Source organism: Notamacropus eugenii, chromosome 2 (genome assembly GCF_028372415.1).
Source record: "Notamacropus eugenii isolate mMacEug1 chromosome 2, mMacEug1.pri_v2, whole genome shotgun sequence".
Classification (NCBI taxonomy): Eukaryota; Metazoa; Chordata; class Mammalia; order Diprotodontia; family Macropodidae; genus Notamacropus; species Notamacropus eugenii.
In genome coordinates this window covers 116,549,448-116,577,024 of record NC_092873.1, presented here as the reverse complement: position 1 = coordinate 116,577,024, position 27,577 = coordinate 116,549,448, and the positions used below count along the sequence as shown (strand labels likewise).

General features: G+C 38.9%; 1 protein-coding gene across 2 annotated transcripts; it reads right to left on the bottom strand.

Moving 5' to 3' along the window:
• TFAP2B (transcription factor AP-2 beta) lies at window positions 1–27,577 on the bottom strand. 2 transcript variants are annotated; one of them, XM_072642428.1, is made up of 8 exons: window positions 26,557–27,577; window positions 23,063–23,089; window positions 21,368–21,826; window positions 16,308–16,368; window positions 8,214–8,433; window positions 6,433–6,551; window positions 3,862–4,003; window positions 1–371 (listed from the first exon to the last, which is right to left on the bottom strand). In XM_072642428.1, exons 1-8 carry the CDS (start codon window positions 26,635–26,637, stop codon window positions 71–73), a joined length of 1,410 nt encoding a protein of 469 aa, XP_072498529.1. In that variant the 5' UTR covers window positions 26,638–27,577; the 3' UTR covers window positions 1–70. The 2 variants fall into 2 exon arrangements, with proteins under 2 accessions (XP_072498529.1, XP_072498530.1); XM_072642429.1 differs by lacking the exon at window positions 23,063–23,089 and having other exon boundaries at window positions 26,557–27,576.

The following is a 27,577-nucleotide window of genomic DNA, read 5'->3' as shown; positions in this document are numbered from 1 at the left end:
TTAAAATGTTTCTTTTCTCTTTTTTTATTTAAAAGATTTTTCCCTTTTCCTTTTTTTTTTTTAAAAAAAATCATTTTCTGTGTTTTTCCTCCTTGTCTCCAGTTTTACTACCTGGTCCTTCCCCAGATGTGTGCCTGCTAGTGGTGCTGTTGTTCAAAAACATCTTGTCCATGCCTTTGAGAGCCTCTGTCAGGTAGTTCTGCAGTGCTGTGAGGGCAGCGCAGATAGCAGGAGCTCCAAAACCGTGGGTGATGAGGCTGAAGTGGGTCAAGCAGCTCTGAATCCCGGGTTCCAAAATGGGGCTGGGCCTACTGTTTCCAATAGGTGTCCTGTCCTGGGCGAGTAGGTCTGTAAATTCTTTACACAGTTGCCTACAAGGTAAGGAGCAAGAACAACAACAAAAATGATACTTTCCATCAGTATTTTCCTCCCCTCTCCTCGTTATCACCAAAAAGAAAGGAAAAAACTCAAATAAACCCAGACACATTTCTAGCCTTGATAAAAGCAATTTAGGCGATCCTATTAATTCTCTTTCTGACTGCTTCTGTTACTAAGAAGCTAGGGTTGAAAAGGAGAGAACATGGAAGTGGAAATTCCTTAACTGAGAGAGCATTTCAACACTAAGTTTTACTTTTTTCCCTATAAGTTGTCTCTATAGTTTTTAGTTTTCTGTTACTTAATTCTATGGGCTCCATCTCTGGATGGTTGCATATCATCCTAAGGCTATTCTCAAGATTCTCTTTTTTTAAATGTAGCACACACTAAGACTTATACAGTGGGAAATGACCTTTAAGGACATCTAATCCAAGTCCCTCATTTTATAAATGAAGAAACTGAGACTGAAAAAAGCTGTGACAAATTCAAGGTCATACAGAAACTAAGTGGCAGAACTGAGTTGCAACTTCGTCCTCTTTTTCTAAAACCCAACTTTCTTTCCTACTGTTCCTCGAAAGTGATAACCCCTTTGAATTCTTGCCTGACTTCTTTCTTTCCAAGGTCACTTTCCACAAGCTTTCTTCCTTCTCTAACCACTTTCCCACCAAAGGCAAATGATCCTTAAGCACTTAGTCCTTCGTTCACTAGTCTGAGTGAAATACAGTATCACTACTGGAACTCTACAAATTGCCAAGGTTCTGGCTTGCCCCAGGCTAATCACTGTGTATGCCAGGAGAGCAATAAGGAATGCTGATGCCATTTTTAAAAGTTTATTTGGAGAAAATGGGAAAGAGGAGGATACCATTTTTAAGATCTTTTACACTTTCTAGTTTAGGTACTAATTGGGTCTTCATAGGAAAATAAGGGATTATAGAAGTAGTTGAAAACCTGAACAGTGGAACGTTAGGAGAACAAGTGAGGAAGAAGTGGGTATTAAAAGAATAGCATTCAAAATATTTATTATTAGGAGAAAACAGCCAGCTGGGAAGTGTCACATGCATAAGTATTTATGGATTGCTTTGGTTTTAGTTTCTATAACAGATAAAAAACTGAAGCAACAATCCATATTCACTAGGATATCAGTCTAAAAAAGAAGTACATCTTATTCTATGCCCTAAAGGTTAAAAAAAACAACAACTTTATTTTGATTGGTTGGGCAAGGGCAAAGAATTCCAGAGATGCCATTCCTTCAGGAGAAACAAATGTCTTCTCTTTTTAAAAATATTTCAATGGGGAACCCCATCTGATAGTAAAGAATCCCAAGGGTGCAGTGGAATAGGAAGGTCTGTCTTCTGTATCAGAGCCTCAAATCTTAGCACACTGTGTAGACTTAAATCAACACTTCACTTACATTGGGTGGGAAAGACAGACACAGTGTAAATTTCAGAAAGAAGTATATAAAATGCAATATGGCTTTTGCCTTTATAACATCTCTACTATACACTGGAACCTTCAGGGTGACTGACCAGGAAAAGGTGCTTGCCTTTGGGGCATTTTTCCCCTTACTTTGAAGGAGAAAATACATTAGCACTCCCCTTCTTCACTTTCCTCCTTCCATTTACCCAATTGTCAGAGACCCTTTCTCCCATAGCTGTGGGTGAGAAATAGGCACAGTATTAAATCTAAGATAATCCCCATCTCTACCACCAAGGGGTGAGAAAGCTCAATTAACACATAAAGGTTGCATAAAAGCAAAAATCAAGGCATTGCCCTTAGGACAGGTTTTCTTAACTTTTCCAGGCAAAAGACTGAAAAAAAAAAAGACATTGGGAGAGCCCAAGAACCCTACTCTGTTTCAAATGATGCCATTAAAAACATTATTTTTTTTTACATTAGAAAAACAATGTATTTCACAGTGTCCTGACATTCATTTCCCTTTTCTATGTTTGACCCCTTTTCTCATCTCCTGGGACCTTTTTCCTTCCCTACAAAGCATCAAATTCATAAGTCCATGGACTTATTAGGATTCCAAAAAAGAGAATTCTGAAGAGCGATTTGGTAGAGAGGATGAGGAAGATGTCCACAATTTCATAGGTGATTGGCCTATCAGAAGCAAAACTGTCCCAGAGTTGTGGGGAATCCCTGACAAGCTTTGATGGGGGAAATCGTTACAGTCTTTCATTGAGTTCTTTTACATTACCAAAGTGCCAAAAAGGAAACTTTGAATTTGGAAGAACAAATGGTAGAGTCAAACATTTTAAATCTTCAAAGCCTAAACCAGGGTCTGTAAGCAATTAAAGTTCTGGGACATTAATATCTTTTGACCCTGCGGAAAGGGGCAATCAAATTCAAATCACGTCTAGAAAACATCTGGACAAATTTGAGCAAATGATTTTTCAGCCTTCCATATATTTCTTTAAATTACGCTGTCAACGGAGCAAACCGCGTCCTAGAGCACTAAATAAATGATCGCTGTTTGGACCATGCCTGCAAGATAAACGTGCGAGAACATGCAGAGCCGCACCACTGAAGGCCTAAGCCGACCATAAAACACCAAACAATATGACACAGAAGCCAAAGACAGGAGTAAATCAAATAAATAGAAAACCCACTGTAAAAGTTCAAATGAGCTCTAGACCTAAATTTAGCAATAGATTTACTATTTTCCCCTCTGGAGTTGTAGTAAATTTTACAAGTCTGTGGAAGATGACAAACAGTAACGTTGGAAACATAGTAATTATAGATGGGTGTATGCATAGATACATATATATATCATATACATATCATGCATATATACATGTTTGTTTGTATGTTACAGTATAGTGTAGAGAAGAACATAGATAAAAAGGCATACAGAAATCCACTTATAGAAATGTAAGGAAGACCAGGGATACAAGTAACCACATATTCAGTCTTTCTTAAAACCCCATTGATGCTTGGGAGATGAAACCAGGGCACTCTAAGTCTGTCTCACATATACAACCAAGAGATATACATTGAAAAGGGAGAGGGATTGGGAAAGAAGGAAGGAAGGAAGGAAGGAAGGAAGGAAGGAAGGAAGGAAGGAAGGAAGGAAGGAAGGAAGGAAGGAAGGAAGGAAGGAAGGTAGGAAGGAAGGAAGGAAGGAAGGAAGGAAGGAAGGAAGGAAGGAAGGAAGGAAGGAAGGAAGGAAGGAAGGAGGGAAGGAAGGAAGGAAGGAGAGAGAGAGGAAAAACAGATCCCATGGGGCTGGTACCATTATTCATTTTTACCTTGCCCCATCTCTAAATCAGCGTCCCAAAGAGACACAGATACGATGGTGTCCCACAGGGCCTACATTACAAGGTAAAGGCAGAGAGAACTTTCCGAGAGAAAATTCCCCCATTGCCTGCTCTGAAACTCAGTGATTCAAAAAGATATAACCTCCAGGCCCCCCATGACTTCAGCTAAAAAGGTTGAAGGGTAGAAAGCTGAGACCAGAGAAGACTGGGAAATAGTGACACTCACTTTGTAGCCAGGAGCATATTCTTTCTGGAGTGCAGATCACTGGGATCGGTGTGCTGCCGGTTTAAATATTCCGAAACAGCTTTGGCGGGAAATTCAGTTTCGCAAATGTACCCAAAATCCCTAGCTAAATGAACAGCTTCTCCTGAAGAAAAAAAACAAACAAACCATAGAAGCTACTAGCAACGTAGGATCCTAAACGTGCGCAAGGAGATAGCAGAGATCAGCAACTTCCCTTTCCCACTCTGTAGGGACTTAGGAGAGAGAAGGAGCCTAGCTACGGTTTGGGGGGAAAAGCGAGAATGAAAAGTTAGCACATTTTTTCTTAAATCCAAATGGAAAGAAATGTTTCTGCCCTCCTTCCCAACCCCACCCCCATTCCAAGGCTAGTTTCTGAACGTCTTTTCAACCTGAACTTGAGCCTGGTCTTGTCAGTTTCAGGGTCCCTGGTATCCCGATTTTTGTTTTAAGGAGGTAACAAGTTATATTCAGAAGTTGCTTCTACAAAAGAGCTAAAAATCCTGACTGCCCAACCAAACTCTCCCCCTTGTTTCTTCAGACCCTTTCCCTCCTCGTTTCCAAAGCATATCACCAATCCCCTTTAAAAATCCAAGTGTCACTAAATTCCTCACTCTCACCACGCTGAAAAACCCCAGGTGGCCAAAGATAATATATACATGCATACATGCATGCATACATACATTCATGAAAGAAATAATTATTCCAAATTTAATTCTAATTGTCACTTCCCCTGCTAGTTAGGTTTCAGGTTTCTACCCTCCAGAGGTTTGTGTCATCAAACTCCTACTGATGTACTTTTCTGCCACCAGAAGAAGACTGGGAGCTGGAGAAAACTAAGGCGCTAGGGGGGATTCCAGCAGTTCCCCCCCCCCCCGCCCCCCGCAACCCCTTTAGAATAAAGCATTAAAAAACAAAACAAAACAAAAACAAAAACACTTTAAAGCACTGCCCCAGGTGTTCTGGGGAAAGATTCTGAACATGCAAAACAGGAATATCTAATAATTCCACAGCTGCATTATTTTGAACGAGAGTGACTTATTTTTAAACGTCACTTAAACGGACTATTAAAGGGAGTTCCCGTAATAGACTAACAGATTAATCAACTTGAGAACTACTAACCAAGTGCTGGTATTTCAAAGGACTTCCGGTTTTTCTCCACTGGGAACCTCATTTTTAAATGATAAGTTGAGCCAACCTCGATTTTTTTCTTCCTCCCTCCCTCCTTTCCTTCCCTCCTTCCTTCCTTCCTTCCTTCCTTCCTTCCTTCCTTCCTTCCTTCCTTCCTTCCTTCCTTCCATCTTTCCTTCCTTCCTTCCTTCCTTCCTTCCTTCCTTCCTTCCTTCCTTCCTTCCTTCCTTCCTTCCTTCTTTCCTTCCTTCCTTCCATCTTTCCTTCCTTCCTTCCCTCCTTCCTTCCTTCCTTCCTTCCAACAGTGGATGTACTAAGTCATGCTTGAACTTGAATGAAATATCTTGCTTATTCAGAATCCATAGCATTATTAAGATAGGTTCATAAATACTCTGGCAATTGTCCAGATGCAGCCTTTGGCACAGGTAACACTTTCAATGAGACGTTAAAATGCAAAGCTGCTTTCAACATCCGTGTGAGTAGTTCTTAATTATTGTAGATATGATGCCATAACAACCAAAAACATCCATTTATGCTGCATTCATCCAAACCCCCAAATTTGTGTGACTATAAAGTAACGACACTGGTTACACAAGGAACAGTTTAAGACAAGCAAGGTTATTTAGTTATTTTTTTTTTGCAATTGTAAAGCCTATAGAACAAAGCATATATCAGACTTCACAACTGCTTCCTGCAAGGACTATTTGAATGGATTTCCTATCTATTCTGTTCACAGACAGAATTTTGTATTTATTACACTGCTTTTGGACTGGATAGACAGTCTTACTTATTGCACAGCACAAGAAGACTACGCCAAAGTAAAGAGTGAATTATAATGCATGTAACTATAGCTAGTGAATAAGCAGCGGATGGTTACTCATAGAGTATTATTGGCCTCTTTTGCATTTTCTTCTGGATGCCAAAGGAATAGTGAATCTGATTAAATTATATCTCTGAAGTAATATATTTAAGGTCATCTGCATATGCAAGGACAGTAGGAGTCACATGATGATTCTTAAACTTTCCATGGCATAAGTAAATACTAAGTTTTGTTTTGTTTTCCCCAAATTCTCAGGTGTGTTCCGAAGGCTGCATGGTAAGTAGAGGTTACATCTCTCTACATATCGACATTCCTTCGTGGGATGGGAGATAGAACTGGATGACCTCCACGGTCTGTTTCAGATCTAAATTCTCCGATTATTTTAGTCAAAAGTAAACTTTTAGTCGCTTCTATGAAAAACTGCCTGCATGCTCTGGGCTATTATTAAAGTATCTTTGCAGTCTCATCTAATCTGATGTTTGACTTATAGAGGCACAAAAATTGCAATGATTTCCAGTTAATCACGAAACATGTAAAATGTCAGCCTACAACCAAAATAGTTAAGATCAGCCAGTCTGTAAAATGAACTGCAATTCTCTGCTTACCTTCCACCAGGGAGGTGAGTAAAGTGACATTTGCGGCTTTGCGCCTGCCCGCGGGTAAATTCAAACCGATTTTTTCTAGCCTTTCTCGCAAAGATCTCCCCCCATTTTTCGATTTGGCTCTGAAATTGCAAGAATTAACATTCTGATTAACCTCAGAGTGTTCCTGAAACAAAGTTTAGACTTAGCAATCTAAAGACCATTGGAGCTTGAAGAGGTTTTAACTTGAGGTTAGCACATTTTTTTCCCCTTTCCTTTTGGTTGTTTGCTGATAGTTTGCTGAGGTTTGCTTAATTTTTGCAATAGAGGACATTTTAAAAATTGAGTAGTTTTCTTTTATCTCTAGAGAACAAATGATACCAGATGGGATTCATTAGTGTGTAGGTATGAATATAAGTCCAGAGAAGGTAAAACTTGCGCTCGCGCGCACACACACACACACACACGCAGATTTTTAGATAAGTCACTGAAACGGAAAATACACAGATAGTATTTAAGGCAGAGCTCCCGAGCCTTTATCACCTACCTGTTCATTCTCTTTCCTTATAAAGTCCCATTGCCCTGTGAAGCAAGCAAGGGAGATATACTGTCTAGATAAAGTAGTAAATTTGCTATAGTGACAGGTGACCAAATCAAGCAAAAATGAGAAGGGGCAGGTTTACTAGGGAATGAGGTGTCAGTGGCAGGCTTATCATTATATCTATACACATATATGTTATACATGTATGTACATGTGTTGGTTGGGTGGATGACCGACTGAGAAACTAAAACTTTTTAAAGAATTCCTAAACTCAGCTGCTGGGGAGATCTCCATATTTCCCATTATACTTGAATCAAAGAGAACTTGAGGATAAAAGGGACAAGAATGCATTCATCAATAAAACTGTGACTAGGCAGAGAGAGAGAGAGAGAGAGAGAGAGAGAACCCTAAGAAACCAAATCTACCTAATTCTTCTCTTCTTTTCATTATGAACAGAAATGGACAGAGCCTCCTTTGCCTCCAAGACTGTTATTCTTAATTCTTAAATATTTCGCCAGAGGGGAACTTTGATGATCTGACTATAAAATAAGCCATCAGAGAAAAAGTCTCATTTGTCACTGTTGAGGGACAACGGATGTGTAAGCAATCCCTCTTAGGATTCTTTGAAACTTGAGTTAAATGACATCTCCATATCCGATTTTCAGTGAGGAACTTTAAGGTTTTTGTTCGACTCCTTTCTAAGGAGGAAGTGACCCAAAGGACACCAGGAAGCAACTTATATAGAGGAAAAGTTCACTTTTTTTTTTTTTGCCAAGAAAAAAAGCATATTGAGTTTATGTGGACGAGTCATGGGTAAAAGGGAAAAAAAAAAACTAAAACAAAAAACCTCTTACGGTGCTGTTCAGGCACCTGCTAAAGAAGATAGAACAAAAAGACAAGAGACCAAAAAACAGTCATAGAGAAAGCGAGAGAAAAAAAAGGAGCACCCTTGAAGTGCTGTGTGAGCTCTGCTTTAATTTGAGAACATTTCATTGTTCTGTGTCGTGTGATGTGTGCGTGCGTATGCGTATATGCGTGTGTGTTTGAGTGTCTGAGCACGGACTTGCCTTGAACACACCAGTTACGTCCTAGTACCTAGAACTCATTTCTATGTTTCCGGAAGACATCACTTAGTCTTTGCCTTCCGTGCCCTGGTCCCCAACACGAAGCAAAAATAACAGATAGTGTGCCAATTTCTTCTGTAGGTACTGGCATAAGAGGAGTTGCGGGTCGGGAGAACACTTTGGTTGCTGAGGAGTTTTACCTTCGCAGGACTCCGCCCAGGAGAGAAGCGTTCAGGCATTCAGGAGGGGAGAGTCGTCTTTGAACTTCCCCCACTGTCACTTTGTACTTTGAGGTTGAACTGAGCAGGGACAAACGACCAGGAACCGAACAAAACACCTCTCCGGTATTGACCGACATCCCTCCCAGGAAGCCATCTTTATTCATCATCAGAGAAGTCACAGATTTGGGAGGAACCGGAACTGGAAAAAATAATAATAATAAAGGATATAGTAAAGGCGACCAAGAAATTGATACTATTTTTGTGATATTGTGCTCATGTTACAAGGTAACATCCCTCCCTCTTCTTCCTCTAATAAACTAAGAGAAGGGAGCAAAAACTTGTAGCCTTGTTCGTTGATTTGGTACAGTAGCTCTAAAAGGTAAAAATCAAATGGGCAGACAGCGCTCTACAGAACAGTCATCAAAATCCAAATGGACTACCATATTATTTTGCATTGATTCTGCTAATTTCACCATTTCCTTATTCATTAAGGAAACAGTTACTGGAAGCATCTTTCCATGAGAATGAAATAAAAAGGATGGACAAATTTTATTGGAGAGAATCCACATTTGTAGTCAATTTGATTATTCTTTACTACAGTCTAAACTAAAATAGAGAGATAAGGATGGTGGCTATGGGGCCCATCAACTCAGGAATCAAGAACCTTTGTTGCAAAGCTTAGTTGGGAATTTGGGTTTGAATAAAAAGAACTTTAAAGATTCTTTAAAGTAGGAATAAAAAAATGTAAGTCTAGAAACAAATACAAATGATTTAAATTCTAAGTAAAAACAGTTCCCCTGGTGACATGAATTATGTTTAAAAAGTAATCTAAATAACTAGCTCATAATTGTATTGAGGAGTTAGGATTTACAACAGGTGTTCCAATCAGCCAATAACTTTCCTTTTTATGTTGTTAAAGGGTGGCCTTCCTGAGGTTGCTTCGTTGTGGCAAGAAATTGATAAGAAATAGTACTCCAGGTATGGTTTATGCAGAAGTTAATACTACCTCACAGCTATTTGCCACTACAACTAAAGTGTATTCCACCTCTCCAGGTTGATTTTTTTTAAATTGCATTTTTATTTTCATGCTTTCTAAGCAAGATTGGTAGGAAGTAATGAAGAAAGGAAAGAAAGAGAAGATAAGAACTGTAAGTTTCAATTATCAAGCAAGCAACATAATCAGACTTCCTACTACCAGAAACTCATATTGCCTGGTCCCCATTCCTCTTTGTATGCTCTTAAGGTGAATAGATAGGTGTCTCCTCTTACGTGATGTGTTTAGATAATGCTCAATTTAGGTTGACCCCAAAACTTCCAATCTAGGTGGAGATGGGCTCTTCTCCCCCTGAAATTTTGGACCTGAAGAATGTCCTAACCACACCATAACCACACTACTAATCTCTTTATGCCACCTGGATCTAAGAATCCTAACATGCTCTGCCATCTGACAATTTCATAATTTCAGTTTCACAGACTAGTTACAGCAGAACTTTCCCATTGTTACAGAGCTTATTGCTCACTATCACCCAACTTCACAATCAGAACCTTGGTACAGCCTAGAATCCCTTTAAAAGATACCCTTAAATTACAAATATATTGCTTCATGCAATCTATATAGTTTCTACTCTAGATAGTCTACACCAACTATGAGGATGGACTTTGAGAGACAAAAATTAGATGTAAGAACCACACAGACTTTTCAGCGCTCTAAGTTTTATGTATATTTTAAGGGAGGTGTTTTTCCTTTCTCTTCTCACTCCCACCTCGATCTCCACTGAAATTAGTCCAGAGCACAGAATATGCCATCCCAATTGACTGTTTGAAAGAGAACAAAAAAAAAAAAAAAAGAGAGAGAGAGCAGATATGATTCACCAATGTTTGACTTTCTAAGTGGATTCTGAAAGACTGTCTTCACTCCAGGGTCTCTCACCTTTCTCTCAGCAGTGAATATTTTCATCTGAGAATGGCCCAATGAAAACACTCTAGGGGTTTAAAATGAAATTTGAAATTTAAAGTGGCCCAAGTTAAAGTCACTCTGTTTATCTAAAGACTGTGTTAGGCATTGCCTGTCTTTCGATGAATCCACCCAACAAAACCAACCAACTTTAATATACTTCTATTTGGACAGCAGCACCTATTTTGATACATCAGAGAGACATATGGCCCGTAAATTTCCCAAGGCAACATAAACAAGCGCTCTAGAACACTTGAAAAGTGCATTAGGTAAGCTTGGAAGAAATATTCAACCTTACAATTTATCAACATCCTTTTCTCTGCCCTTTGGTACACTAGATATTTTTGAAATTTTTAAATACAACTTTTGAAATCCACAAATATAATATGATGCAACAAATAAGTGGAACAAAATCTTATTTTTGGCCCAATGCAATTTTCCATCATCTTGAATAGAAATAACATTGGAAAAATAAGGCCTCTTAATAGACCACCTCAAGGTACTTCTCCCCTCATGGTAAGTTCTTGTCTTGCTTTCCACAGGCCATGAAATAAAATCCACTAGGATATCTTAAAATTCCCTGAGATATATGACATTATCACATTTGGGAAGTTCCAGAGAACTGGTTTCTTTAAAAAAAAAAAACAGCTCTGGAGACATTTATAACCTTCCCTCTAATTTAGCTATTGTTAATTACCTGATTTACCTGACAAGAGCCAGTTCCTTTGGGGAATATATTTCACTACCTCCCACGTGTGCACAAGAAGGTATGTGTGCATCTATGCATATATATTAACATTTAAATACTACTGATCTAATCAGCCTTCAAAAGTGCCTAATGAATGGAGTGGCTTCATTTACACTGAAACATGTATGCATGTATGTATGTGGATTTTATTGTGTATTTTTTTTTGTTCTGCTTTTAGTTTCTAATTTGTTTCAAGTGCCAAAATAATTTCCTCTAAACCTCATACATAACCCCAAACTTCTTTCTCGATTTTAACCCTTTCTGTTGAATATGATTTTTCTCCCATTTCCCTAGAGCATTCTTTCCAAACTCTCTGTTCCATTATCACCTGTCTACACCCCCAACCCACTTCGCCTGAGCCTGATTAACCTAATATTTTATTCTCTTTGTCTTTTTCCTTCCGCTTCCCCTCAGCTTATCAATAAACCGACAGAGCAACAGTGCCCGGTTGATTTGTTAGTAATTATGAGCATACTGTTCTAGCGCACGAATCTCTAGATGAGTGAGATAGGTTTAAAACGACAGCAGGAAATGGTAAAGAAATGGAGCATAGCAAAACTCAGCGTGAAGCTTTCAATTCTTTACATGTTTACAATTTTCTGTGCATACATTAAAGCTGAGTGGTTCCTCCGCCCCCCCCCCCCACTCTCCTCCCCACCTCGCCCCGCGCCCCTAGTTTTCTATTGGGTTGCACAGGCAACTTCAAGATCAAGAAAATACATAAACTCATTTAATCTAACCCTTTCTCTCCACATAAAAAGGGGATGGGGAGAAACCTTCATTAAATAATCAATATTTCATTATAGTGACCAAAGCTTTATTTAAGGGTAGGGGGTGGAGGATCAAAGGAAAAATATTACTTTAATGAACTACATTAAAAAAAAAAACATTGTTAATATTGTAACTGCTACTTTTTATACACTTAGCACAGTGCCTGGCACATAGTGATCGCTTAATAAATGTTTGTTGATTGATTGGAATCTCTACTTTGGGTTCCTCTGGCTGACTGAGAAGTCTGAATTCATTCTAATTGTTCCTTGTATTCATTTGATACTGGAGGTGGGGGGAGTAAGGTGTATTAGAACGGAATAATGTAAGGCCCCCTGGCAAGAGAAAAGTCACCTAAAAGAAGTCTTCGCTATTAAAAATCAAATGGACATAGCTCTTTGGAGGTCTTTCCAAGATTCAACCCCTCTCTGACACGGTTATTCACATCCTAGTTCCTTCCCTTCCCTACACCTTCACCATTTTCTATTCCACCCCAGGTCAAAATTGTATTCTGCTTCGATAGTACTTGAGAGGATCTTTGCCCAAAGGGGACAGCTTACTTTCGCGAGAAAATCAGGTCTCCTGAAGGAAACCTGGTGCAAAAGTCACGTTTCACACTACAGGTATCTATGATTTTATTATTTAGGTGGCTGTAATACGATCTTTTTTTTCCCCACGGAGAATGTGGTTATTGCGGTACATTTAAGTAGTGGAAAAAAACTAGGGGGTTGGGATGTGTGTGATTATCTTTCGAAGTGATTGGACACTTGCGAAAGCATCAACGGACTCCTGGTGCTTTCACCTTTTTGTAAAATAAAGTACTTTCCCATAATTATGCAAAAATACTACAGGCTTCTTTAGTGCTTTACATTTTGCCAATCACTTTTAAACCGTACTTCATTCGCTGCATACTACACAACACTGTGAGGCAAGCAGGGAAAACGAAACTTGATCCCTTACTCGAGAAGAAATGTAACTTCAGAGAGTGTTAAGTGACTTGTCCAAGGCCACACAACTAGTCAGAGGAAGGGACAGAATTGGAATATAAGCTTTCATCGTTATAAACCCAGTTCAATTCGCTTCTACCACACTTTATTTTTTCTGCTAAAGAAAAAGACACAACAACAATTTTATGGTGGTGGTGAGAGGAATTGCGGATGCTTTTCAGAGAGAAAAATAAAGAGAAAGGTTGAAAAAATACCAAGAAAATAAAAACAGAAACTAATAGATGACCATGTACCACTGCAATAATACATAAACTTTGGACTTCAATCACGTCAGAATTTCCAGGGAGTCATATGACATGTTTCTGTGGTCTGGGCTGTCAAACAAATTGTCTTTTGGGTTCTGAATACTGATAATATTTTAAAAGGAGAGTTGAGCTTTTGGGGAACATGTTATGATAATGGCGATTATTTCCATAAGCAGGGCTCCCCCCACCTTCCTGATCTTAATGGAACTAAGAGTTAAGAATGATTTTTTAATGTCTCGTTGGATTTTTAGACTGTTAATGTACCGCATCCTTCTCATTATTGCTTTATTGATTGCTCATTGACCAGCCCCCTTCAAATCGTATTAACCACCCTCTGCCAGTTTAGATTAGGAGAGTTTAAAAAGCACCTTTCATTATCGCCCTCCACCCCCACCCCACAATGGAGCTCAGACTTGGCAGCTTAATGTTAGCTCTAATGGGGCAGCTCAGAGATGAGGGGCCACGGTCCCTGCTTATTGCATTAATAGCTCAAAGGGGGCTAATACAGAAAATTAGCCTTAAACGAGCTCTGGAGATCTTCAAATGAAAGAGCCATTTATCACGCTGGCTACCTTCACTCCACTCGTTTGCTCTCTCTACTGGGAACAACTCATTTCCTCTTAACTAAATTACTTCAGAAATGTCAACTAAGCCCAGATAGCAAACATAACAAGAGAGCAAGCCTAGAATCTACGGTAGGCCATCAAGAGAAATGATAGATTGGATAGGTTAATTTTCACCCAAAAGATTTTTTTAAATTATCATTATTATAGGAAGAAAGAATGTGTGCAAAATGCCCAGGTTCATTAGGGTCCAATCTCCTATGATTTCCTAAACATAGAATCCTAGAAGACACCCAGTCTTGGATATGCTCTTTACCTTCTGTTTCATGAGGTAAATTATTCATAAAAACCTCCAAAAGTCCACTCTGTCCCCTGTCAATTACTGAAATTTAATCTTCCCAATTCAGAATACCACCTTTTTCCACCCTCTGTATTACACAATTAACCTGGTGGACACATTCCTGTTAAAGGTTATGGTGTGGAGAGTCAGAGATATGGAAGAGAAGAAAGGAGTGGAGGAAGAATAGAGAGAGGAGTAATAAAATCTTAAACTGAGTGTTAAGTGGTTGTTTAATTATTTTACTGTGAATGTAAGATTAACAAAAAAATCCTTAGTTTTTCTTCATGGCATCTTCTCTGTACTTAGTATGACACAGCATTTATTAAGTAATGGGAATAATAGATCTGACAGCAATTCATGAGCAGCTTTCCACAAATAAATTTAAAATTTAAGTTTTGGAATGTAATATAATGACATACGATTGTTTTGTTTTCTATTAGAAAGTTAAGCACAAAACTTTTTAGTATAAAAATTGTGCCAGTTTAAAAGAGGCAGCAACTTTAAAGCATTGTTTTAAAAGGTATCCTTAATTCTCCGTATTCATCAAGACATTCATATTTACACATATACTTTGTTAATGTATACATACATAAATAGATGAAAACACAATATCTTATGATATATGACTTCTGCTACATACAAATTTTAACATTAAATATTTTCAAAGACTATATTATTACCATTTCTTATTATTCATGTTTTATATACCCCTCATAATAGATCCTAGAGTAATGCCAAATGTGCCTGTAGCCAAAGTACATAGAAAGTGTTCTTTCCTTACACACACACACACACACACACACACACACACACACACACACACACACACACACACACACACATCAAGCAAAAGCAAGTCTATGGGCAAATCTGTATCCTCACTACCATAGATATGATTTTAAAAGGAGGAAAACTCCCTCCACAAATCACTCAGCAATTAACCAAAGGAAAAACCCAAGAGACAAGGATGTAGATTTGCTGTCAAAGAAGAGGGGATGCTTTACAAAAACTGCAGCATCCCAAGTCAAATCATTCAGGCTGAAAACATGCAGACTTAAAAGAAAATCAGCCAAAAGAAAACCTGAATAACTAAATGGAGGCAAGAAGCAAAATTTAGCCAGCACTTCACACAAAGAGTTTTCTACCCAATTCTGATACTCAGTATCAAGATTCAAAACCAAATGCCAACATGTCCTCATTCCAACATTTCCTCATTTCATTCTAGATCAGTTGTTTTCCCCCAAAGCTAGGAAATATGTTATCTCTGCCATTCTAAAAGAAAAAGAAAATTTGGAATACATCACCCCATCTTGAATCTGTATTCCACAACCCTTTGAATGTTCTGGCCTTTTGGAACATTTTATAGCTTCCCACAGAATCCTTTCTTGTAAAGACTCTGTGAATTTCATTTGGATCAAATGAATACTAAACTACTAAGACCAGGCGTTGTTGACATTAAGCATAAGTATAGACATTCTCCAGGCACCGCTAAAGAACATCCTACAGTATTTAACACTGTATCTTGGAATGGCAGTCCTTTTGATAATTAAAGATCTCACTGTTTACACATTTGGGTTTCTAAATTTGTGGTGTGTAAGTGGCATTAGAGTATTTCTTCAGCACACTAATCGTCATGCATTCTCCCAGTGACTGTCAGAGGAGAGAGAGAGAGAGAGAGAGAGAGAGAGAGAGAGAGAGAGAGAGAGAGAGAGAGAGAGAGAGAAAGCAGCTGCAATACGCCTGAAATGAGTTATTGTAATTACATTTAATTAGTTTAATTAGTTAATTATTTTGCTTACAGCTGTACGAGAGACTGCAAACATTTGTTAATATCACATGCCCTTTAACAGTATGGGGTGATTCTGCAGTCACATTAAATCATGTATGCATATGTATGTATAAAGATTTTTAGAAGTGCACTGATTGTTTCTTGGGCTATGTGTGTTTAGCAAACACATTTGGCACAACAGGGAAATAATAACCCATAATGGAATCTTCACCTCCCTAAAATTCAAAGTTGAGATCAAGAATTACAAAAGAGTAAAAAGAGAAAATATATGTTATTTCCGTGTTGCCTCTGCAAACTCCAATTATTGTATATTTTTCAAATAAAGATTTCCTAGCTAGTCACAATCCCGATTGTGACCTCAATTGCAAGAACACATTAAACTTCCTTTTCGTTCTCTTTAGATGAATATATGAGCAGGAAAATGGCAACAGTATCTCTTCCTTCCCTCTCCCTTTCTCTTCCTTCCCTCCCTTTAAACTTCTCCCCCTTCCAACTCAACTCCCACTTCCACACAGTCAGTCAAGTCAATCACTAGAGCTATATCATTGTGGACATAGATTTATGTCTCATAGGATAAAGAATTTTCTCAAAGTGAAAACATATTATAAAGTCATTAATACATAATAAAAGTTGGTCTGCTTTGGGAAGATAATCCATACCTTTTTTAATGACAGACTGGTCCAATAGATTCATGCCGCTGTTATTGGCATCTTCAACTGACTGTGAATATAAAAACATCACTATTCAAATTGACTGGATATTAAAGAATCACACACATAAATCATGTCATTCCAAACTGGAGTTTCTGTTATTTCCATTTATATTAATTCACAAAGGGAGGTGGTTTATTATTATTATTATTACCCCCAAATTGACATGGAAATGACATTCACCCAAATGATACAATGTTGCAGTGGAAGAAGAAAAAAGGTGAGAGCCATCTGGGGTGCAATAGCGAGTTTTGTTATCATATAATACATAGATAATCCATAGATGTTTTGCAACCAATAAACCTTTATATCATTTGCTTTTAAGGATTACAGCAATTTGACAACAGCTGTAAGATCTATATGATTGTAAGATTATAAAGGACCATTTTTCTTTTTACTTTTATCCCCCTGCATCTTAATAACTCAAGGACAATTTCTTTTTTATACATAATAGTTTACATTATGGGATTTTAATTAAAGTCTGAACAATTTGGAATGGAATGCAAACAGAAACACATAGAAACACGTTTGTAAGTAAACAGGACCTCACAACTATTGTAGTTAGTACATGTTCTCTGTGCATGTGTGAGCGTCTCCTTGCGCAAAGAGAAAAATATGAGACTGAATAATTTACTTGCTTTATTCCCAACAAGGGTGTTTTTTTTCCCTAGCAAGGAGCACACCTGTTAGGAAGGTGTTCATTCTAGATGACATAAACCAACCCATCCTCAAATAAAAGCCTAACTAAGCCAAGCCCAAGTAATTGCAAATAAGAATATTCTATCTTACCTATAAAATTGTCTCAGACAATCAAGGTTAGATACAACTATTTGCAACAGATTTCTATGGAAAACTGCTTATTGGGGAGTTCCTTTGTCAATTATGATTCCAGTACAAATATGGTTACAGAAGTGTACACTTAAAAACTGTTTCATATATTAACTGAATGGTATATGAATATGGCCATTTATATATTTACCTGAATACAGACATGATCTTTGAATTTGATTTTCTATAGGGGGAATCCCTAAACATATTTCTTAAACTAATAGATACTTTGCCTGGTCCCTGAGTTCTCCTGTTTTGACCCAGTTTCTCCAGTATCCTTTAGAGTGCTATAAGTAGAAAGCAAAATACTTTAGAGTAAGATCATATATTTCAAAAGTGCCCCTGTGTCACCATGGACCAATATATAATTGGAGCTCCATCCCTTTCTCCTACAATTTCTAGCGTATGTGTGTTTAATACACATAAACAAGGGTATGTGTGTGTGTGTACTCAGGAACCCACTAAAAAAAAAACAGGAATAATCTAAGCAAATGGTGTGTCATTATGTGAGTAAGAAGATGGCTTTGTAAAAAGCCACTTTTCTGTCAAAGGAAAAATGAGCAAAGTTGGTATCCTTAGAAGATAAATTCTAGTGTTGCAATTACTACATCATTACCTCCCTTTTCTTATGAAATATAAATTGATTTTAATCCCTCTAGTGATACATACATGCATGACATATCTATATATGTTTGTGAGTAGATTTATAAATGAGAAGAAACACATTTCTGGGTGTAAAGATGCACACATATATTTGTAGATCTATACACATGTGTGCATATTTATATGTATATATTGTGTCTTATATATACATATATATTACGCTTCATCAGCAACGTGGGTTAGTTGTTGTAGTTAATGAGAAGACTCTTGTCTGATTTTCTATCTAATTACGGCCGCCTGCTGGGTTTTTGTACAGGATATTCACGCAGCATGCTGGCACTTAATAGTCACAGAGAGGATCGTAAAGATTTAATTAGGACTGCATGCGGAAACGTGGAAAAACAACTCAGACTTTTAATTACTAGACTTCTTTAGTTAAAAGTGATACCAGGGGTTGCTTTAAGAGACTAGGATCCTTTCTATCCCGCCCTACCCCCACTCCACCTCCAAGCTAACTTCCTTGTATGCTTAGGTAGTAGTGGAGAGGATAGAGACAGGGATGGGAAAATAAGAGTTACCTACAAAGTCAACAGATCTAAAAAGTTACTGTTATCCTATCTATCTCTATCTCTCTGTCTCTCTCTCTCACACACACACACACACACACACACACACACACACACACAATGAGTGAAATGTAGCATACACAGAACCCAAACAACGATTTGCTGGTTTAATAGCCCCTGAGAGTAAATTGAAATAGATATTGACAGGGTTTTATAGTTGCATTTAAAAAAAAATATTAGAAGCATTTGGTTAATTAGCTCCCCTCCCCCAGTCTGGGCCATTGCCCTTCGCTTGAGTCAATGTGTCTTTTCACTAAAACAGCTCCATGCTTCCACCAGGTATGAAAGCTGGGAGAAGCGGGAATGGGAAGTTCATCTCTTCATTTTTGTGTCTACCACAGGAGACAGATCTGTGAACAATGAATGATGCGATTTTCTGTTGCGTTTTTCCCCTGCTAAGGCAGATGCTCAGCCTCTGGGCTAAGGCCCTGACCTTACAGACCCTGTAATTAACCCTTTTTCAAAAAGAACAAACCCCTACACCCTAATTCTCGGTGTTAGCTGGTTGTTGGAAAGGCACACATATAAATAGGAATACAGACAAAATTCCATTCACAACTACTTAACAGGACCTTGAACTATTTGCTAGAGAAGCATTAGGTTTGTTCACCTATAGCAACTATGCTCTGCCCTCCCTTAGTTTTGCTTCCCTTTCTTTTGGTCTCTGTCAACTGAACGGCCACTTCCTTCCCATCCACTTACAACACACCTTAGGAAACCAAAGTCATCACAGCTGAGTAAGTGAAACCATTTCTCCCTGCTATCCTCTCACTTCTAAAAGGGGATGGGAGTGGCAGAGGGTGGGAATTTGGGGCGGAGGGAGGCAACAGAGAGTGGGAAGAAGGGGGGGGGGGAGTGAATCCTTTATGGAGCAAATCGTCTCAGACTACTGGTGTGTCTCCGGATAGCTGTGGAAAAGAGTTCCCATGAGCTGTTTTGCTACGTGAAAACTCATTTAAAATCCTCGAGTAGCTGGGGAGAGAGTCAAAACGGGGATAGAAATCACCCCGAAATTCGATAATCGTCCAGACACCTCGATGGAGGAGCTCTCCCTTTGCTAAAGTGCTTATCTATTGACTACTTTACTCCAAGTGGAACCCTCAGCTCTGCTTCAATTTGAGAATGTTGATACCTTTTCCCCAAGCATTTCTACCAAACCTGACTCTATTATCACACAAATTCCTTCAAAGAACCAAATTTACATACTATTTTGACCAAGACAAAAGGAAAAACAAAACAAGAAACAAAAATAATCTCTCAACCCCACCTCAATCTTCAGACAAAAAAAAAAATGTGGAATGAAAGTAGCTTCAAGATCTTAAACTATTCCATAGAGACATTAATAATACAAGTTAAGTACAACATTCCTTTCCGTGGCACCGATTGTGATGGTAACTATTATCATCATCAATAATAAGTTAATATGCATTCATTATTCAACACTTAGACTTTTATTCTCTCAGAAAAATTAATTTTAAAGACAGTTTGCTTTACATGACATGTTGGCAGATTTACTATAAAGCTGAATATATCCTTTATTCTAACATGCTTAATGCAACTGGAAACATACAGTCAAACTAGGTTAAATCAGTAAAACGAAATGATTCTTTTCTACCCACAAATTCCTTTAGGCATCACAATCTGGAAGTCTGTACCTTCTTCATGAATAATAAACAAATGACTGAAATTTCTTGAAAAAAAAAAACACCAACACCCAATAAACTCAATAGTATGGACCACACATATAGCCTTCAATGACGTCCCAACACATGAAGTGTTTAAATATATACAGAATAAACAAGAAGAGAGAAAACTATTTCACCATCCTTTTAATTTCATTTGTCTTCAGGAGTGTTAATAAAAGTATGCATTGTATATAAAATTAAGCTTAAGTGTCTAAGTTCTAACATGCCAATTAAAATATAAAACAAATCCATCTTATCCTGAGACATTTTAAATTAGGGAAAACAGAGTCCTGGGTAGAATCCCCCAGATTGTTTATAATGCCTCACTTCTTGCCTGTTTCTTTGTTTGGTTTCACAAATTAATCTCCACAAACCCAGACCCTATTGTGTAGGTTTGCAGATGGGAGAGAAATTGTTCTGAGGCTTTGTTTTAAACACTAAAACACGTGATGCCTTTTCATATGGGGGAAATGGGATGGAGTGGTGGTGTTGTCGTATGAGTCCCAGAGGTTGGGAATAGTGCTCTGAAAACTGTTAGTACATAAAAAGAAGAGACTAAAAGACAACCCACGTGTTATCCACGACTCCCCCAAAAGAACTGACACTTTCTGACCCTCTGATAATGCCTTAAATATTTGATTGCCCACCCTGCTCTCTTCCCCAGAAAGTGATCTTTAATTTGTCATCCCAAATTACTTGCAAGAATCATTCTATACCTACAACATAGGAGAATCCCGGTTTGGACATAGGTGGACTTTTCACAAGACTCCCTAAGATATGTTTGTCATCAAAGCAGCTTTAACTGCACTCTGAAGACAGGAATCAACTAAAGGAAAGTCTCTCATCTTCTTTCACTCCGGAGATCTGACTTTTTACTTGCTAATTTTAGTGGGAAAGTTATTCATTTTTGGGTGTGTTTGAGAGAAAGACTGTCATTCTCTGTTCAAAGCACTATGGAAATACGCAGAAAAGGGGTGTCGAGGGAGAAAAAAATCTTTCTCGGTTCTGTACATTATATCCTAAAAGATAATCTTCCCTATGTGAAATTTCTGAAAACTTTTGGTGTTCACAACTGAACTCCCAGAATTCACCTTCTCTATATTATAGGCCTCAGTGTGTAACTTCTCTTTCTATAAAAATTCCAAACACAGCCCCTTGGCAAAAGTGATGGAGATGGAGTGAACTAGCGCCTCTCCCTCCTTCAGCCCTGCCCCTCTTTCCTCCCTATGCACCCTTCCACCTTCCCCTTCCATCAGACTCTTCTTACCTGAACGTCTTCCATTCCTGGGTGTCCAATGCCATGCAAGGAGAGACTGTCCCCCATGCCGGAGTCCAGTCCGTGGTGGGCCGAGTGTAACAGCACATCAGGCCGCCTGACTGAGTGGTAGTCCCTTCTAGGGTCCAGTCCCGAGAGCTGAGGCAAGGCGGCCCGAGGCTGTGGCAGGAGAGAGCCGGCTTCTGACCCCACTTCTTGCCTCTGCCTCTGACCCCAAGGATGCTGCTGGGGTTGGTGCAAGGGATTCAGGGAGTAGGGATCATTAACGTGGGAGTAAGGGTCCTGGCTCTGGTGATAGGGAAGCGGCTGGTAGGGGGGTGGGAAATAGGGCGGCTGGAAATCCGAGGACGGAGTGTGAGACAACGGAGGGGCGCTTGAGTAGGGTCCCTGGGACACTGAACCCAACTGGGACAGCCTAGAACTGTGGCTGGGGACTCCATCATGCCGGTCCTAAAAGTAAAACAAACAAACAAAAATACAGAAAACAAACGGAGAAAACCTGATTAAATATACTAATCACAAAAGAGAAGGGCTGAAAGAAAACAAATCAAAGCCAGAAACTTAGACCCAAAGTTCACTCAAATTGCACAGACATGTTCAAAATTTCCTAAAGGCAAAGCGCTGAGGGAGAGAGAAGAAAAAATGAGAAGGAAAAGGGGGTGGGGTGGGAGAACGTGGAGATGGTGGTGGAAAAAGGACCAAAACAAAACCCAACATGTGAACCTCGGAGCAGCAGACTAAGGAAGGAGGGTGAGAAGGAGTGGTGGTAGGGGTGGAGAAGGGGAAGCTACTAAATGCCATAATTAAAAATGTAGGAGTGCTATATACGGTATGTGCTCTCTGCAAGGTTTTAAATCACTTCTCCTAACTATTCAAGGAGCCCAAAGCATGACAAAATAGAATATGAGAAGTATATACATTCTGGCTCACCTTCTGTTTAAAAACTTCAACTTAGTCCCTCATTGGAAGTTCAGTCCTAATGACAAGTCACTTGTAACAGAACACAATAACGCTACATTCGCGTACTAAAAAGGATCTGATCGGATTCTCCACTCTCCCCTCCCCCGATGGAATTAAACAACTTAAACAGTGTCTGATTTAAATTGATTCCCTTTGAAATAATATCCTCAACCAGTGTTAAATTAAGTTGAACTGTGGTTTCTAGGAGTTATTCCTAAGACGGCTTTTCCATTTCAAACACTATTATACTCTAGGGTGTGAAAATGGAGGACTTGGAGTTGGGAAGGGGTGGGGGTTGGGGAGGGGGGGTGCAGTTCAACACAGCTTACTGTGGGTCATAAACTAAACAGAAAGACCAAGGAAAAGAGGGAATTAGTAAATCTAACTTTCTTCTGTAAATATGCCATGCTAAAGTAAACCAGTTTTCCTTTGTAGAAACAGTAGTTCGAATCTCTGACAGCAATGGCAAAAAAGTTTTTTCTCCCCTGCCCCCCCACCCCAGCTGACTTGTCCAGCTCAAACCAAGAACACACAATGCGAAAGAGAGAAGCAGCTGCAGCCTCCTCCAATTATTGTGCTAAATTACCAAGCCAAAGGCGAGAGAGAGAGAGAGAGAGAGAGAGAGAGAGAGAGAGAGAGAGAGAGAGAGAGAGAGAGAGAGAGAGAGAGAATAAGAGAGAGAGAATGAGAGCATGCAATTCTTGTACAACGTGGATCCGAACTCACCATGGCTGAATAGGTGTGGACTAACATCTGGAAAAAAAAGTCTGGTTACTGCTAAAAATAAAACAATGATAAAAAAAAAAAATCAAGGAGAACGGCAGAGAAACGTTCTGGACATAGGAGCAAAGCTTGAGGTATTTCCAGGACTATCCATCAAAAAATCATCCCCGAAATCAGATTGGCAGTATATGGCACACACAGAGAGATCTGCTAATCTATCTTTCTTTCTATTTTTCTCTTTTTTTTCCTCCTTCTTTGGGTTTCCAGATACAATCCTCTTCCACCCAAAGCTAGGCTCAGACTGCTTCGGTGCCCCTTCCTCCCTCCGCTTGCCTACACCGCCTCATAATAATTGATATTCATGACTATTAATATTACACGACTACTTTAAAGGGAGAATGGAGGACAAATGGAGCGTGAAGCTGCAGCTAGCTCGAGAGCTCCCCTACTATTGTAAATGACGTTCATTCAGTGGAGAATTACTAGATGTAATCAGACGAGGGGGGCTGGCAAAAGCAGAGTTGGGGAAAAAGTTTAGCAGGGAAGAAGCATAACTTCAATTAACTGAGCCCAGGAGATGTGTAAACCAGACACTGCTTATTTGGAACAAGGAAGTCGGAGAGAGCAGCGCTAGAGGCCAAAAACAAAAACAAAAACAAAAAACATATTTCCTTCTTTTACATTTAATTATACATGCCTAATATCAGAAATTGATTGCCCTTGGTGCTTTGTAATGATTTAAAAAATAAAATGCCCTTCCCGATCCTTTCTAAGAAAAAAAATTAACCGCTTTAATTTGTCTGTTTACGTTGAATATTAAGGACTTTTGCTAAACGTTGGACATTACATTTATTTGCTAAATTTAAGAGGAGAGGAGAAAAGTGTGTAGTTGTCTTTCATTTCATTCCCGTGTTCTTGAAGGCTGAGAAAGCCCCACATTTTTACCCAGATTTAAAATTTATGCAATGATTTTGAAAGGATACTAAATTTATCCTTTCGAGGCAAAGCCAGGGGCAACATAAAACCTTTTTGGATGTTTCAGGAACCCGTTCAACTGGCCTGACTGCCATTTCTGTTAAAGTTCAACCTTCCTCCCTTCTTAAATAGGCTCATTCCAGAACTCAGGTTGTTCTCTTGTTTTCTGAGCAGAGAATTTAGACACAGACAGAGGAATACCTGTATCTCTCTCTCTCTCTCTCTCTCTCTCTCTCTCTCTCTCTCTCTCTCTCTCTCTCTCTCACACACACACACACACACACACACACACACATGCACACACACAGTACACGCATAATACTTATCCATTCCTGCCTTATATTCGAAGGAAGGATAATTTAATCTCTGTTTTTAAAACTCATAGAGACGTTTATTTTGAAGTTTACACAAAGGTATTTACACTAAACAAACCGCTTCCTATAACATACACATACACGCACTTATATATATTTATGTATGTGTGCATATATACGTACATGTATAAAAATTTTTTTTGACTATTCGGCTCTCAGCTTTTCTAAAGACAAAAAAAAAAAGAGGTACATCTGACAGAAACACAACTCTTGAAGAGCCATTGCTGTTAGTCATGCTAGCTACATGACCAGAAAAAAACGAGAGAAAAAAAACTGGGAACAACATTCTAGAAAAACCTCGGCAATATTCTCCACAGTTCTCTGTCCTTCGCTCTTTGCTTCCCCCGTTCCCTCTCCCTTTCACTCTTAAAAATTTAGGAGCTAGTTGCTTATGAGCTAGAGCAGGGCTAGGTATTTTTCAACTTCTGCACCAGGGAGAGACTAGGACTCAGCCTATGGGACATGGGCAAGAGAAAATGTTGCTTGTCAGGACCTACCCTTCCACTCTTAGGATTGTAACAGAGAAATGGTCAAAGGCGGGCAAAGCTCGGTTAGCTCCATCAATACTAATTCTGCCTCTGTCGGATTTTGCCCGTGTTCAGTTGATAATTAGCTTGACGGGAGCTTTTGTGAGTTGAATCATTCCTAGTATCTGGAAGGCGGCTTCCCGCCGGGCTTACAGAAGTCGTCCCAGGGCTGGCGGATTCGTATTTTCTTTCCGTCCCCCACCCCCAACCCTCTATGCTTATGGGAAGCTTTGATGCTCTTTGTACTTTAGATCACGATTGCTTAATTTTATTAAATGCTTCCTGAGGATCGGGCGGGCTCGTCAAATAGATCCTTACTCTTCCCTTTGCCTTCTAACTTTCCCGCTTTACTTCTATTCTCGCCTTTTATGCCTCCTGTCCTTCTTATCAATCTCTTCAGTGTTCTCTTTTCTCTTCTACCTCAACCTTTCTTTTTCTTTTATATACTTTGATTCTTCTGCCTTTCTCCAAGGGCTTTCCGAACGAGAAAATTCTTAGCGGATTCTTAGCGGATCACTAGAATCAACTTCTGACATTACCCTTGTGCCGGTTCAGAGAGCAGCGATTGCCCTCCTTTCCCCTCACGGATTCGATCCTTCCTCTTCCTTTCAAAGTTCCTCAATCGCCTATTCCGGGTTTCACACTAGCTCCACAACCGATAATAAATATATTCTGTGTTGGGTCAGGAATTAAGCGATCTCAGAGATTTCAGCTGAACTCCACCGCTCCTATCCTAGACGGTTGGTTGGATAGAGTTGCCCTGAAAAAGGCTCTTTAAGTGAAAACTAAATACTCTGGTGGGGTAGGGGTGGGGAAGATGAAGGCATCACTTTTTCTTTTGCCCTCTTCCTTTTTGTTATTTTGTTTCCCAACTTTTTCATTCCGATGAAAGGTTGTTGGCTTCAGTTACGGGGGAAAAGCATTGCGTATGGGAAGAAAACATGATTCCCTCAAAGGGAAAATAAAAGAATAAGTTCTTACTGCGATGCAACATGTAAAGCCTGGGGAAAACACCAAAGAAGAAATTGACTTCTATAGAAACTTGCCTCGCTGCCTGATCTATTTCTTTCTTTATCTATTTCTATCTATCCACCTATCTATCCATTCATCTACCTATCACCCACCTACCTACCTATCTTCTTCAATCTATCTCTATCTCGTTATAAAATGTCTTTCCTCTACATCCACGTCTTTCAGAAATACTTTTAAAAATAAAAATTAAAAATCTCATTGCCATTCGAATGAGGCTCAAAATTCAAATAATTTCCATCATTCTCTGACACAAAGCATAGAGAGCCTTCTTTTCCCAGCGTTCTCTGACATTCTGTCTATATTCAGTCACACTAGATTCTATTCTAGAGTCCCAAAATATTTGGGTTTTTTAAACAAGAAGAAAATGAAAAGAAGTCTCTTACACTTAATCTTTCTCATTCCAACATTACAAGTCTCTCCTCCGACAGTTAACGTCTCCCTAAGCAAGCGTTCTCAAAAGTTTAGAGACTTGGAGAAAACCAAACAGATATCTGCAAGTAAATCTCTGTTTAAATTTATCTATTTGACTTCCAAGAATTTCTAATTCTATATCCGTAGATATAAGATGTATATAAGGATGTCTGCTTACCTCATAGATGTCTTCGTACTTGACATTTTCAACCAGTTTCCAGAGCATGATGGCAGCCTGTTCTCTAGGAGGTGAGTGCATTCATGTGAGGAGCAGATGTCTGGATTCTCAGTACTTCTGTGTCTGAAATGATCCATCTATAATTGGAAATGGGGGATAGACACCAAATCCGGCGCTCCTCTCCCATCGCAACTTATATCTGTTGTCTGAAACAATAGGCTGGAGAAGTGAACCTCAGTCGGATAGTAAAACATTATCTGTTACATACAGAGGACTTATATGCAACATATATATTTTAAATGTGATATACATGTATTTGCACCCATACACACATACTCTTAGGTATATTAGCACTTCTGGGTCATACATAACATAGAGCCTCTAGTTGTTCATTTAATGAATAGATATCTACTCCAGGTGACAAATATTTTTAAAAACCTCCATATTCAAAATGATAAATCATCCAAGACTCTGTCTGGTTTCCCCATCTATAATGAGGAAAGAGGGGGCCATTAGTCCCCTATTTCTATGTAGATTTTGGGGGAAAGGGACCCTCACCAGAGTATTTAAACACAAAAGCTTCTATTCACAGGGAGGGGAAAACTGGTTTTTGTAAGATGGATCTTGGGGTTTTTAAAGACGATCTCTCTATATTTATGGCTCCCACTTATGTAACTTGGCTCCCCTTTCATTGCAAAACACAAAAAAAAGCTCACCAAGGAAGCCAATTTTAATGCTTCCTGGCCATCTTTCTAAAGACATTTGGAAACTTAAACAAGGTATTGAGCTCTTGGAGCTGTATTACTTGTATCTTTTTTGATACGTGTGATTTCAACCGAGGACTCCTCATTCATGTCTTTGGATTCTCCATTTTATGAAACTTTATCATAGGATTGGGGCATTAAAATTTATTTTATTTTGCAGTCTTCAAAATGCTTGCAAAGACAGAAGACAATATACTGACATATGCTCATAATAGATACTTAATAAATGTTTGTTGAATTAGTTTGTTTATAATCTG